Raw genomic sequence first — 12,753 nt, forward strand, 5'->3', positions numbered from 1 at the left:
GGTCGTTACAGGGCGTCGTGGGGCAGCGCCGGGTACGGCCATGGCAGGGCGTAGTGGAGCTCCGCTTTGTACGGCTGTTACAGGGGATCGTGGGGCAGCGCCGGATACGGCCGTTGCAGGGAGTAGTGGAGCAGGGGGCCGCGGCGTGCCTCAGGGGAACAGTCTGTTGTTGTCAAGAGATTGCCGACTTGGGGTCGGATTGCTGGATCAAGGGGCAGCCGACTCGGGGTCGGGCTGCGGAGCCGAAGATATCCGACCCGAGGTCGGATTGCTGGATCAAGGGGCACCCGACTCGGGGTCGGGCTGCGGAGCCGAAGATATCCGACCCGAGGTCGGATTGCTGGATCAAGGGGCAGCCGACTCGGGGTCGGGCTGCGGAGCCGAAGATATCCGACCCGAGGTCGGATTGCTGGATCAAGGGGCAGCCGTAGTCTTCCTGGGCGCGCGTGCCGGTCACGTGGGGCATGGTGGCTAAGTTCCCCCGTAACAGTATTATACTATAAATATAATATAATATAATATTATGTTATGTTAAATAATTTAATATTATATTAAATTATTATTTTATAGTATATAATTTTATAGTACTATATTATAATAATATTATGTTACATTACATTAATATTATACTATATCATATATTTATGTATTAATATATATTATATTTTATTATGCACTATTGTATAATACTAGTAATGTCCTTTATGGTCATTTTGTCATACAAAAATACTTTCTCAATTGTTTACCAAACAAATGTTAAAGTGCCACAGCACTTTAGAAATGTAGTTATCAAACAGCAAACAGCTTTTTATAACAGCTCTGCTTCAAATAGCTTTACTTCTAACAGCTCTACTGCCAACAGCTCCTCCAAACAGGGCCTTAATCTATGGGCCGTGCGGCCCTTTCCCTCGGAAACCCTATTTCTCAGCCCGACCATCGAATAGTGTTTTACCCTCCTCTCCGCTGTGGACTTCTCCGACGACCGGCGGTCGGCCATGGACTTCTCCGACGGCTGGCGGTCCTTCTGGCCCATCGCCACCGTCTTCGCCGCCCCAACCCTCCTCTCCGGCGCTTTCTCCAAGCCTCTCCGTCCCCTCCTCTTCTTTCCCTCTTCTCCCCCTCTCCTCCTCCTTTCCTCCCGCTCCCTCGCCCTCCAAATCCCTCCCCCTCTTCCCCCCTCTGCCCTCGTCGACGGCGTCCGCTCCTTCTTCGGGCGCACCGCCACCGCCGGCTTCCTCCCCTCTGCCGCCCAGGACTCCCTCGTCGCCGACCTCCTCTCCTCCCCGTCCGGCTGCGGCGGCGGCGACCCCATCCCCTCCAACAACCTCCACGCCCTCCGCTGCCGCGACGGCTCCTCCATGGTTCTCTTCTTCCCAACCGGGAAAAACGCCGACTTGATTGGTTACGTAGGTCTTTCTTTTAAAGGACCGACGCCGGAGATTAGGGTTGATCGAGATGGGGATGTCTTCAGACAGAAGAAAGGGTTCAAGCATCCCTGCCATCGGATCTTGAAGATTTCGGCGTCGGCCGCGCCATCGTCGTCCTGGTCGCCGGCGGCCGATTCGGCATCCACAGGTAAACCCCTTACCGAGGGTTTCTTGATTGCCACCACTTTGTACTCCGTGAATTGGTTTAGGGTTGAAACTAGGAATTCGGATTCTGGTCGGGAGAGGCCGTTCTTGGTTCCTCTGGCGAAGCAAGGGTTTAAGAGTTCAGTGGTGCATGCTTGCTGGAGCCCTCATATCCCGGAGGAGAGCGTCGCTTTGTTAGAAAGTGGTGATCTTTATTGGTTTAATCTTAATTCTAAGCGTGGCCGCATGGTTAGGGTTACATTAGGCGTTGATCCAGGGAAGTGGTTGAGCTGCGGGTATGGTGGGCAGCCTGAGATTTTGATTATTGCTTGTTCTACTGCTGTTGTTATGGTTGATCTGAGGTTCAAGAAAGAGACTGAACACAAAGTGCTGGTTAAAATTGAGATGCTTGGTTCCTACTCTCTTGCACCTTTATTGGAAAAGAATGACAGAATCCTTGCTTTTTGCTGGGCTGGATTCAATGATTTCCATATATCAGTAGTGACTGAACGCCAGTTGTTTCTTTTTGATGCACGGCAACCATTGTTTCCCATCTTGCCATGGGATCACAGTCTCGAGCACCCTTCTTATGTTGCAATGTTTAAATTGTCAGAATTGAGGCCGTCTGAGGATGAGTATAAGTGGGCCTCGAACTCGGGATATGCCATCTTGGCAGGTTTATTATTGAGTAATGAGTTTAGTGTCACGCCCCCGCCTCCGCGGGGCACGTGAGGCACCTAGTACCCACGTGAGGGCCACATGAGGGGGGAAATACGAGGCTCCTCTGCCAGATATTGTCCGGTTCTGAGGCTTCACGCAAGCATCTTTCACCCCTCCCCGATTTTGTTTTCCTCCCAAAACGCGTCTGCAGGATTTGGAGACACCCGCCTCATACGCCCAGGTTCTGGAACGAGTCTTTCCGATGTGGGATTATTGGGCTTCACACCCTTTCCACCATCGGACAAGAGCCGTCATCGGCTCTAATACCAAAATGTTACGCCCCCGCCTGCACGGGGCATGTGAGGCACCTAGTGCCCACGTGGGGGCCACATGAGGGAGGAACACGGAGCTCCCCTGCCATATATTGTCCGGTTTCAGAACTTCACGCAAGCGTCCTTCACCCCTCTCCGGTTTTGTTTTCCTCCTAAAACGCGTCTGCAGGATTTGGAGACACCCGCCTTATATGCTCAGGCTCTGAAACGAGTCTTTCCGATGTGGGATTATTGGGCTTCACATTTAATCTGTTTTGCTATGGGCTCAAGGAGAAAGGAACTCTCAGTAATTCTTTGCTTTATGCTTGGGATCTTCGTTCACGTCTTTCTGTCGGCTAGGCCGTTTAGTTCTGGTGACAACATTGTAAGAGAGAGATTTTATAAGGCGAATGGTTCCAAAAGTGCTGAATGGCAACAGAGGAAGGACGTGGTTGTGGGCTTTTGTGTTGTCCTGAGTCATCTCTTGAATAGACATTCAAAGTCTGCAGGCTTTTCTTTAATTAGACTTACATTGCCTGGTAGGTTGGAGATTCAAAGATATGATTCTTCATGGAACTTATCTGGTGAAAAGCCAGAAACTTTGGAGTTCAAGGATTCGATTGTATATTGGATGAGTGAGGATGATGCAGTATTTAACAGATATAATTTCTTTAAGATATTTTATCTTTATGACTATATAAAGAGCAATCTTTTTAATGCTTTGGTTATGCAGAATTCTCTTTCAAATCATAAGGAAACTAACAAAGTTTCCCTCAGTCATGATATAGAGGAACTTATTAGCAACAGTTTGAAGTTCTCTAATGTCTCAATTTCTGATTTTGTAAGTGATGCCAGCATACCAACCAGCATATTTGAAATTGCATCTCGAAGAGTATTATCATGTGTTCGGGCAGATCTTTTACCTTTGGTCTTTAAAAAATACTCAGATTTATTTGGAAATCAGCGTGATTCCTCCTTTGAATTCTTAGAAGTTCCTAGCTGTTTGCCTCACAATAGGTTGCTACCTTTTTTTGTGGGGAAACCTTCAATAAGAAGTGAGAAGTGGTCAAGCAAAGCATCTCCTGGGGAGGTTCTTGTTGGCCCGGTGCTACCGCTTTCAGTGCTTCTTGCACTTCAACAGATTGACAGGCCTGATGCAATAGATGAGCAAGATGATGACCCATTGACCCTTCAGTGCAGATCAATTCTTGAACATGTTTGCCCTGAAATGTTTGTTGTTGATATTGGTAATTGAAATGGATGGGGAGCTTCACAAGAGCAGCAAGGTGAGAAGCCTTTTTTCGTGTATGAACCTGCAGAAGTTGGTAATAAATCAACTTGCAATGGAGGAACCAGTGGTATTGCTACACATGCCATAAAAGAAGAGCTAGCACAAACGGGTCACATGATGCGAAACTGCAAACTGCGTAATAAAGTTGAAAAATTTGACACATTCATTTGTGGAATTATAGAAAAAAAGTGCAATCCAAATTCTGGACATGTTTCATCTGGGCCTCAAATGCTTGATCTAAGCCCCATAAGGTTGGATTTTGAGCCATTCAACATGGTGTTTCAGTCAGCTGAGCAGAAAATTTACGAGTGCTTAAAGAGAGCTTTCAAAGTGGCAGGAAAATTACAAACCATATCAAGATTTCTGTTCTTCATCCAAAATTCCCAAGTTAGCTCAGTGATCTCTTGACTTCTTGTTTTGTTGCAAACTTAGTTGGGATGACACATGACAATGTGTTGTTGCTTACATTACAAGTTTATTCTCAGAAGGAATGCCAAAAAGGAGAGTCCTTCAGTCACCAGGTATTAAAGATTATGTATATCTATCATTAATGTTTTTGGTATTTAAGAGAATTATTTGACCCCCTTATAGTTTTGGGAGTGTCTAGTAGTTATAGAAGTTATCATTGTAAATATTGTATATGTACATTTGGAACCTTACAACTTTTTTCCTTTTCTGCTGTGCCATTCTAATGTTTCAACATTTATCTTTTATTCTGATAGGAAAATCATATATATTTTTTCAAAATGGCCTTCAGGTGTTGCAGATATGGATCTTTGGCAGGAGTTGATGAATTGCACCAATTATTTACCATAACCATAACCTCCAACCTTTTCCAACTATTTGGGATCGGCTTTATGGATCGTCATTCGCCAAGTATTCCATCAATTTTTCGATAAAGGTATTATGTTCTTATACTACATTTGCTATCCTGAAGCTTAAACAATACATAGTTGCATCCTTTTAGATAGTATAACTTTTAAAAACACAAATGACAAATTGATATAACCTTATATTTTGCACTTGTAGGGATGAGGCTCAAAACTTCAAGTAAAATTGTATTATGGTTTTCTGTAAGGATTGCCATTAAAGAATAAAAATGTGCAAGTAGATTACTTGGTAGCGATCTAGATAAGGTTATGGTTGCAATAACTAACTATATAAGCATCAAGTACTTCAAAGGCATCTTGGTGGAGCAGGCTTGTCACCAAAGGTTGAAGGATGTTGTTCTACTTTGTGCATCAAGTTGCATAACCGTAATTAGCTGGGCATCAGATATTCTAAAGAGTTCGTGTGGGTCATATCATGGGACAAATTAAATACAGGAGCATGGTTTAAAGAGAGCTATATAGAGGAAGCTATAGATTAGAAGGTGGTTTGTTTTGATGATTGAAAAACATATTTTCATCACCTTTGTAGACAAATAGATATTTTATGTGCTTCAAATGTGCATGTTATGGTATTGGTCTTCTCTATAGTTTTCATGACTATAGATATACCATGTTCTTGAAATAGTGGGGATATTATTTGACCAAGTCAAGCATATGCACTATCATCTCTCTACAATTATTGGGATCCATTTCAATTCTTGTTCTTTTTACAATTATGGGATTCTTTTCCATATCTTTATTAGGCAACCTAATCAAGTAAGTGCACTCTCATCTCTCCATAATCATTGGGATTTATTTTCATATTTGTGCACTTCACAACTATGAACAATCATTGAGATCCATTTTCATATTTGTGCTCTCTTATGATCATGAAATTTTTTTACTGTTGACTCTCATTATTATACATATATTATAGCTATTCCTAAGATTATAAGATTTGTATTTCTAACTGTCCTAGAAGTTATGAAATTTGTATTGTATGAGACTATATTTTATTAAGGAATAAAATAAAGAAGATCAAGTCATTGTTTCTAACCTATTAGGCAACTAAGTCAAGCATGTGCATTGTCATCTCTCCACAATCATTGGAATCAATTTTTATGCATGTGCTCATACAATTATGGGATCCTTTTTTCATATTTGTATTGGGCAACCTAGTCAAGCACATGTGCTCTCATCTCTCAATAATCATTGGGACCCATTTCTATTATTCTACACTCTACAATCATGGGATCTTTTGTTGTGGACTTTCACATGATATGCCTCCAAACCGATTACAACTCACCAGAAGGTCCAACCAATTAAAACACGCCATGACACCAATACGTGGTGGATCGGGACTGGCCACTAGGCGGGCCCAACACCATATCGCTGAGCTTGCATATCAGGAGCTCCCCATAGTTGGTCGCATCCTAATCAGAAGATCTAGTGATCATCGAGATCTGACCGATGTGACAGGTAGGACGTTATTCGTGTGTAAAGTATTCACGTTCGATGTCCAAGCTGTACTCAAGCCAGTCATTTCTGGTCAACCCATATGCCCTAATTCTCTGATGGTAGATAGGCTCCTCGATCGGACATACATAAAAGGTGGGGGGGGGCAGAGGAGGTAAGAAAGAAACCATCAGTTGGTGTGCAGATGGTGTTTGCTCCTTGGATAGCATACCTTTTCTTAGCAGATGGTGTGCCACCATCAGTTGCAGTAAACCTTGATGCTGCTCTTTGGTATGACCTTATTCTCCAGTTTTTTGCCTTGAGCTCAAAATTTATGGCTGATGGTTGTCTGGGGGCCAAAGAAGGTTTTCAAAGGTAGCAAATCTTTCAAAGCACTGTTCTTCATGGCCAACTTTATGGATGCATTGCTCAGTGCATCTGGGACTTAAAAAGGGGCCTATTGTCTTCTTTGCTGTTAGGCTATCGTACTATTTGTAACCTTACTAAAGACTTCCTACAAATGAAACTCTTCCTAGTGATCGCTACTTTGATGCCTTAGAAGGGCGAATTAGACACTTTAAGGGTATGCAGTCTCTTGGCTATAACATATACTGCTGCTTCTATTGTTTCTCTATTGGATGTCTGTTCCATCTGTATAAGGATTTCACCATTAGCAATATATATCTTCCAAAAAACAATCAATATAGACCAATGTCGGAGAAACCGTCCTGAACCGCCCGGTTCGGAGCGTCCCGAGCCGTACGGGCGGCTTACCGGGACGGTTCTGGCAAAAAAACCAAAACGCCGTTGCTGGAGAAAGAGAAAGAGAAGGAAAGAAAAGAAAAAAAAGAGAGTGAGCGGGGGAGGGAGAGGGAGGGAGGCCGGCGGAGGTTCGGCCGCAGCCTCCGCCACCCGCACCAGCGCCAGCCTCCGCCGGCCTATCCCTTCCTCCCCTATTTGCTATCTCTCTCTCTTTCTTTTTCTCTCTCCCACAGTCCTTTGCGACGGTACAGGCCCGGCATGGCACGATGCTAGCCTATACTGTCTCGTGCCGTCGGGCAATCGGTATGGTGCCCGGTACTGGCACAGAAGACCCTGCTATAGACTATGTGAGACCATCTTGTATCGCATAATGTGTAAATCTAAACATTTTTCAAGATAATGTAATATGCTAGTATGTTGAAGTTGTTAGCTATCATTATATCACGGCATTATTTATCACTTTTCACTTACCGCAGGCGACAGAGGTGTCGGTTCTTCCTGAAGACAAGAAGTGGCCTTTCCTTCTTCGTTTCCCAATTTCTTGTTTTGGTATGTGCCTTGGTGTAAGCAGCCAAGCTATCTTGTGGAAGACCTTAGCTCTATCTCCATCTATGAGTTTCCTACATGTAAGCCTGACTGTCAACCTCGTACTCTGGTGCATCTCTCTTGCACTGATGGCAACCATATCCCTTATTTACGCTTTGAAAATCATCTTCTACTTTGAAGCGGTTCGAAGGGAATACCATCGCCCAATCCGTGTCAATTTCTTCTTTGCTCCTTGGATAGCCTGTCTTTTCTTGGTACTTGGTCTGCCACCATCGGTTGCAGTTAACATTCATGCTGCTCTCTGGTATGTTTTTATGGCTCCTATCTTTTGCCTTGAGCTCAAAATTTATGGTCGATGGATGTCTAGGGGCCAACGAAGGCTCTCAAAGGTGGCAAATCCATCAAATCATTTATCAATCGTGGGAAACTTTGTGGGTGCATTGCTTGGTGCATCAATGGGACTTAAAGAAGGGCCTATCTTCTTCTTTGCTATTGGATTAGCTCACTATACAGTACTTTTAGTAACCGTGTACCAGAGGCTTCCAACCAATGAAACTCTCCCAAAGGATCTTCATCCAGTATTTTTCTTATTTGTAGCAGCACCCAGTGTTGCTTGCATGGCATGGGCAAATGTTCATGGGGACTTTGACTATGGGTCGAGGATAGCTTACTTCATCGCCATGTTCCTCTATGCTTCTCTGGTTAGTCTCTCTTTGTACATTCCTAGTGACTCATGCATGTCGGTGCATTACTATTTTCCTTTAGAACCATGTTGGTTCATTTGCAATAAAAGCCTCAATACGGAATGACCATACATTATCCCTTCTGATTGAGATCAGCATTAGTTTTTAAAGGATTTAAATGATGTCCATTTAACTTTATTTGCAATATCTGGCATTATTTCCCTTGTTTCAGGAATCTTTGTCGATGAAGTTGACATTGGCACATTCACCATTAGAGCCGTGGATGACCCAAGAACACTGAACAAGATTCTGTATCTTAGACCGCCTGCCAACACCTTATCTCACAATGAGATAGTCTCCCTGTGGGAGAAGAAGGTTGGCAAGACCTTTGAGAGGGTATATGTTCCTGAAGAAGTGGTTCTGAAGCAGATCCAAGGTGCATAGGAACTTAATCTAGGTTTAAGTTTAAGATCATTATATAACTTATCTATTAACGCAGGTGCTTACCGTCTTTCAGAATCTCCTGTTCCGTTGAATGTCTTGCTGTCTATCTGCCACTGTGTCTTCATCAAGGGGGACCTGACAAACTTTCAGATTGAGCCATCATTTGGTGTGGAGGCCACAGAGCTCTATCCTGATGTCAAATACACTACTGTTGATGAGTATCTGAACCGGTTTCTCTGAAAGCACACTTCTTAATTCCACGAGTGCCAGCTGAACTTCCGATGGGTTTATATACCTTCCTGATATTTTGGTTATGCTTGTTAATTTGATAATAAAGGATTCCAGTCCATGTTTTGGTTATATATATTAATATCTTCAATGAAACCATAGGTTTTTTTTTATTCCTTTCATGACAATGCCAAGTCTTGGTCACAGCCATCCTTCTTTATTATTATTTACTAGTATTATTAGATTTACTATTACTATTATTACTGCTATTGTTATTACTATTATTACTATTGTAACTATTATTATCATCAGTATCGCAATTTTAAGAGAGAGAGAGAGAGAGAGAGGGAAACCTGTGTTCAACCCGTGGCACCAGTACGTAGTGGATCGGGACTGGCCACTAGGCGGGCCGAATGCCAATCGCCAAGCTTGCATATCAGGAGCTCCCCATAGTTAGTCGCATCCTAATCGAGAGATCTAGTGATCATCGAAATCCCACCGATGTGACAGGTAGGACGTTATCCGGGTGCGAAGCATTTACGTTCGATGTTCAGGCTGTACTCAAGCCAGTCACTTCTAGTCAACCCATACGCCCTAATTCTCTGGTAGTAGATAGGCTCCTCCATCGGACATACACAAAAAGGGAGGGCAGAGGAGGTAAGAAAGAAACCATCAGTTGGTGTGCAGATGGTGTTTGCTCCTTGGATAGCATACATTTTCTTAGCAGATGGCGTGCCACCATCAGTTGCAGTAAACCTTGATGCTGCCCTTTGGTATGACCTTATTCTCTAATTTTTTGCCTTGAGCTCAAAATTTATGGCCGATGGTTGTCTGGGGGCCAAAGAAGGTTTTCAAAGGTAGCATATCTTTCAAACCATTGTTCGTCATGGCCAACTTTAGGGATGCATTGCTCAGCGCATCAATGGGACTTAAAAGAGGGGCCTAATGTCTTCTTTGCTGTTAGGCTATCGTACTATTTGTAACCTTACTAAAGACTTCCTACAAATGAAACTTCCTAGGGATCTTCATCCAGTATTGTTCTTATTAGTAGGAGCACCCAGTGTTTCTTGCATGGCATGGCCAAGGATTTGTTGGGGACTTTATAACGCGTCAAGGAGGGCTTACTATAATGCTCTGTTCCTCTGTGTCCCTCTTGTAAGTCTCTCTTTTCCGCATCCCAGTGTCTAATGCAAGTTGGCGCATTATAATAAAACTTTCACTCTGGCTTGTTCATTATTTAAAGCTCCATGGTTACACTAAATAGGAAATTGATCGTCAGATTATCCTGACTGATCGATATCATTGTTATACTCGAATCAATTATGATCATCTGAATATTAAAGTCAAATTTTCAGAGTTTTTAACCCTTATCTGAAGAATGGCTTTTATTTATTTATTTATTTATTTGAGAGCAAATGCTTGGTAATTTTTTAGCAGACATTGTTCTTTTACCTTGGTCCATTTGTTTTCAAGTCACGAATTGTTTTTTTGGAGGTTGCATGGAAATTTCAGTTTCATTTGTTCAAATTATCAGGAGGGATTTTCATTTCTTCAAACAGGTCATCTCACTCTGCCATCCATTTTTCTGTGTATTTGCAGGCTGTGCGGATTAATTTTTTCCAAGGCTTCAGGTTTACATAACTTTCCTTCTCCATGATTTTTCTTGTTTGCTTTTATTTCTTTTCTGTTGTTTATGGCTTCTTACTTTTAATTATTTCAGCAGGTATCACGAGCATAATGGGCATATTCTCTCCCAGTGACTGGTGCTTCGGTTGTAATCATTGATTACTTGGTGGAAGTAACCATTGTGTTAGCCCAGACATTTCTGTTGGACTCCTCTGGAATCTCTACCTTCGTATCAACAGAATTGCTCGTCTCCACCATCATTTATGCTTTGGTCCTCCATGACCTATTCATGAATGACATCTCAATTGCCGTCGTCCAGAAGAGCAGAATCTGGCAAACCTGAGAGTTGTGAGCTCAGATATGAGAGACACTGAGGCTGCTATCTCAAGAAACACTCCGCAACGTTTGAGTCAATATATATATATATATATACTATTTGCATGCTATGTTCAGATCTTGTTCTCCGCTCAATGAAGGATGGTTATCATAAAGTGGCATGCAATCTTTCGCCATAGCATTTGCTGATAATTAGGAGATGAAGACCGATTGCAAAAAAGCACTCTATGTGGTACCTCATGCCACTTTGTTGGTTCAGGTGTTGTGTACAGCATTTGGTTATGAGATTCATAAGTCAATTTATGCGCAGTTTACTCCCGGGTTCAAATTTATGAACCCATTCCGGCCATATGCCTCTGCTTGGTGGGAGTTTGTTGTCTTTTGTTTTTGAATAATTCAACTTAGCCATTAGATTTTGCTTTGTTGGTTGAGGAAGTGATGCATCATCAAGGGTAGTCAACAATTTATTCAATGTTTGTTCATTACCTGAAATTCCCTTAGATATTCAGTCCACTCCAGAGATGTAAATTGATTAAAAAAAAATTGCCCTTTATTGTCTTTAAATCATGAATCCATTGAAACTGCATTTCTGATTTATGTTTGGTTGGTAAACTGAGAGAGTGACAGTAGGATAAAGTTCGACGATGATTTCTGATGTTTAGATACTCTTCCCCACTCTATATGCCTAAACGACCTGAGACCAAAGAGTGAACTCTTAGATCAGATCATTTATGTGCATACTCCGATTATAAGAGTGGGAATTCCAAAACATGCGCATGAGATCATTGCAGACAAGTGCCTGACCTAGCTAGGTTGCTGAAGGTTCCAACGTCTAAAGCAGTTTCCAATCTAAAGATCAAATGCTTCCAAACTCGGGAATTCTTTCTTTGCTGGAGCACTGCCTTTTCTCTGATCTCATGGACGTACCTTCAATCCTTAATTCATTCTTGCACATTGGTCTAACGCGCCTTGGCCTTCGAGAGAAGGTGTGGATTTACATATCACTTCTGACACTGATTGCTTCCATGCCGAGTGCTCTAATAAGGCAAGAAACCCGACTCAAGTTTTGGTCTTCGGTAAATGACTTTGGTCCAGATCCCACTTTTGATATTAATTACTAATCTAAGTAGCTAGCTGATACTTCTATTTTTTTCAGCTGTATCAATAGTTTTACATAATTATTAGTTTTCACTTTTGTTCCCGGAATATATAGCTTACTGGTAAGAATTTGTTATCTATTTGTATCAATCTTTTGATCTTGGAAGTTTTAGTTTCGCTCTTACCATGATTCTTAAAAATCTTTTTAAAAAAATGGTGCACTATATATGTCTTTTCTTGGGTAATTACACTATAGATTCCCTTTCAGTTCTAAGGAATGAAGCAAGATCATGTGCCTAGGTGGAGAAGAATCAAGATGTAAAGGGATATGGTAAGGGGGGAAAGCACTAACTATTACCATCAATCTTCAAGGCATTTGACAAAAAAATTGGTTACAGATCAATAATGTTAATAAGCACATGGTTTATTATACTTGAGTAATTAAACACGAAATTAGAAATGATACTTAATGAAGAGGTAGCTGCAATTTTTGAGAGGTTTTTTTCTATTTTGTAAGATCATTGACCTTGATCCCTGATGGTTGATATATGTGGTATTTTTTAACAAAGATAGCTACTTTCGTGACAAAGATAGGCCCTATGGAGAAAACAATGGAGACTAGGGCTGTTAATGAGCCGACCCGAGCCCGAGCCCTATGGAGAAAACAATGGAGACTAGGGCTGTTAATGAGCCGAGCCGAGCTCGAGCCTGAAAGAGCTCGGCTCGGCTCGTTTCACAGAAGCTCGGGCTCGGGCTCGGGCTCGGTAACGAGCTCTATATTGGGCTCGAGCTCAGGCTTGCTTGGCAAAGCAAAGGCTCAGGCTTGAGCTCGTAAAGCTCGTTTCAATTACGAGCTCCATAACGAGCCCGAGC

The 12,753-nt window shown here is 42.4% G+C and overlaps 1 protein-coding gene, 1 long non-coding RNA gene and 1 pseudogene across 4 annotated transcripts; all 3 read left to right on the top strand.

The window, feature by feature from the left end:
• Positions 1 to 923: 923 nt before the first annotated feature.
• Positions 924 to 4,729, top strand: LOC148715453 (uncharacterized; annotated as a pseudogene). Its single transcript, XR_016397829.1, has 3 exons — positions 924 to 2,272; positions 2,812 to 4,354; positions 4,591 to 4,729. The product of XR_016397829.1 is annotated as an uncharacterized LOC148715453 (transcript).
• Positions 4,593 to 8,993, top strand: LOC103716030 (S-type anion channel SLAH3-like). Of its 2 annotated transcripts, XM_088708395.2 has the most exons (4): positions 4,593 to 4,734; positions 7,396 to 8,166; positions 8,381 to 8,584; positions 8,666 to 8,993. In XM_088708395.2, the coding sequence occupies exons 2-3, from the start codon at positions 7,471 to 7,473 to the stop codon at positions 8,447 to 8,449; spliced, it is 765 nt and encodes a 254-aa protein (XP_088564521.1). In that variant the 5' UTR covers positions 4,593 to 4,734; positions 7,396 to 7,470; the 3' UTR covers positions 8,450 to 8,584; positions 8,666 to 8,993. The 2 variants fall into 2 exon arrangements, with proteins under 2 accessions (XP_088564521.1, XP_088564515.1); XM_088708389.1 differs by lacking the exons at positions 8,381 to 8,584; positions 8,666 to 8,993 and having other exon boundaries at positions 7,396 to 8,363.
• A 1,318-nt stretch (positions 8,994 to 10,311) lies between these two features.
• Positions 10,312 to 11,346, top strand: LOC149768802 (uncharacterized). The gene is made up of 2 exons (XR_016397830.1): positions 10,312 to 10,451; positions 10,544 to 11,346. It is a non-coding gene; the product is annotated as an uncharacterized LOC149768802 (long non-coding RNA).
• The last annotated feature ends 1,407 nt before the right edge of the window (positions 11,347 to 12,753 follow it).

The sequence above is a fragment of the Phoenix dactylifera genome, chromosome 1 (assembly GCF_051530095.1).
Source record: "Phoenix dactylifera cultivar Ajwa chromosome 1, Ajwa_hap1_PhDact_Kaust_v1.1, whole genome shotgun sequence".
Lineage (NCBI taxonomy): Eukaryota > Viridiplantae > Streptophyta > Magnoliopsida > Arecales > Arecaceae > Phoenix > Phoenix dactylifera.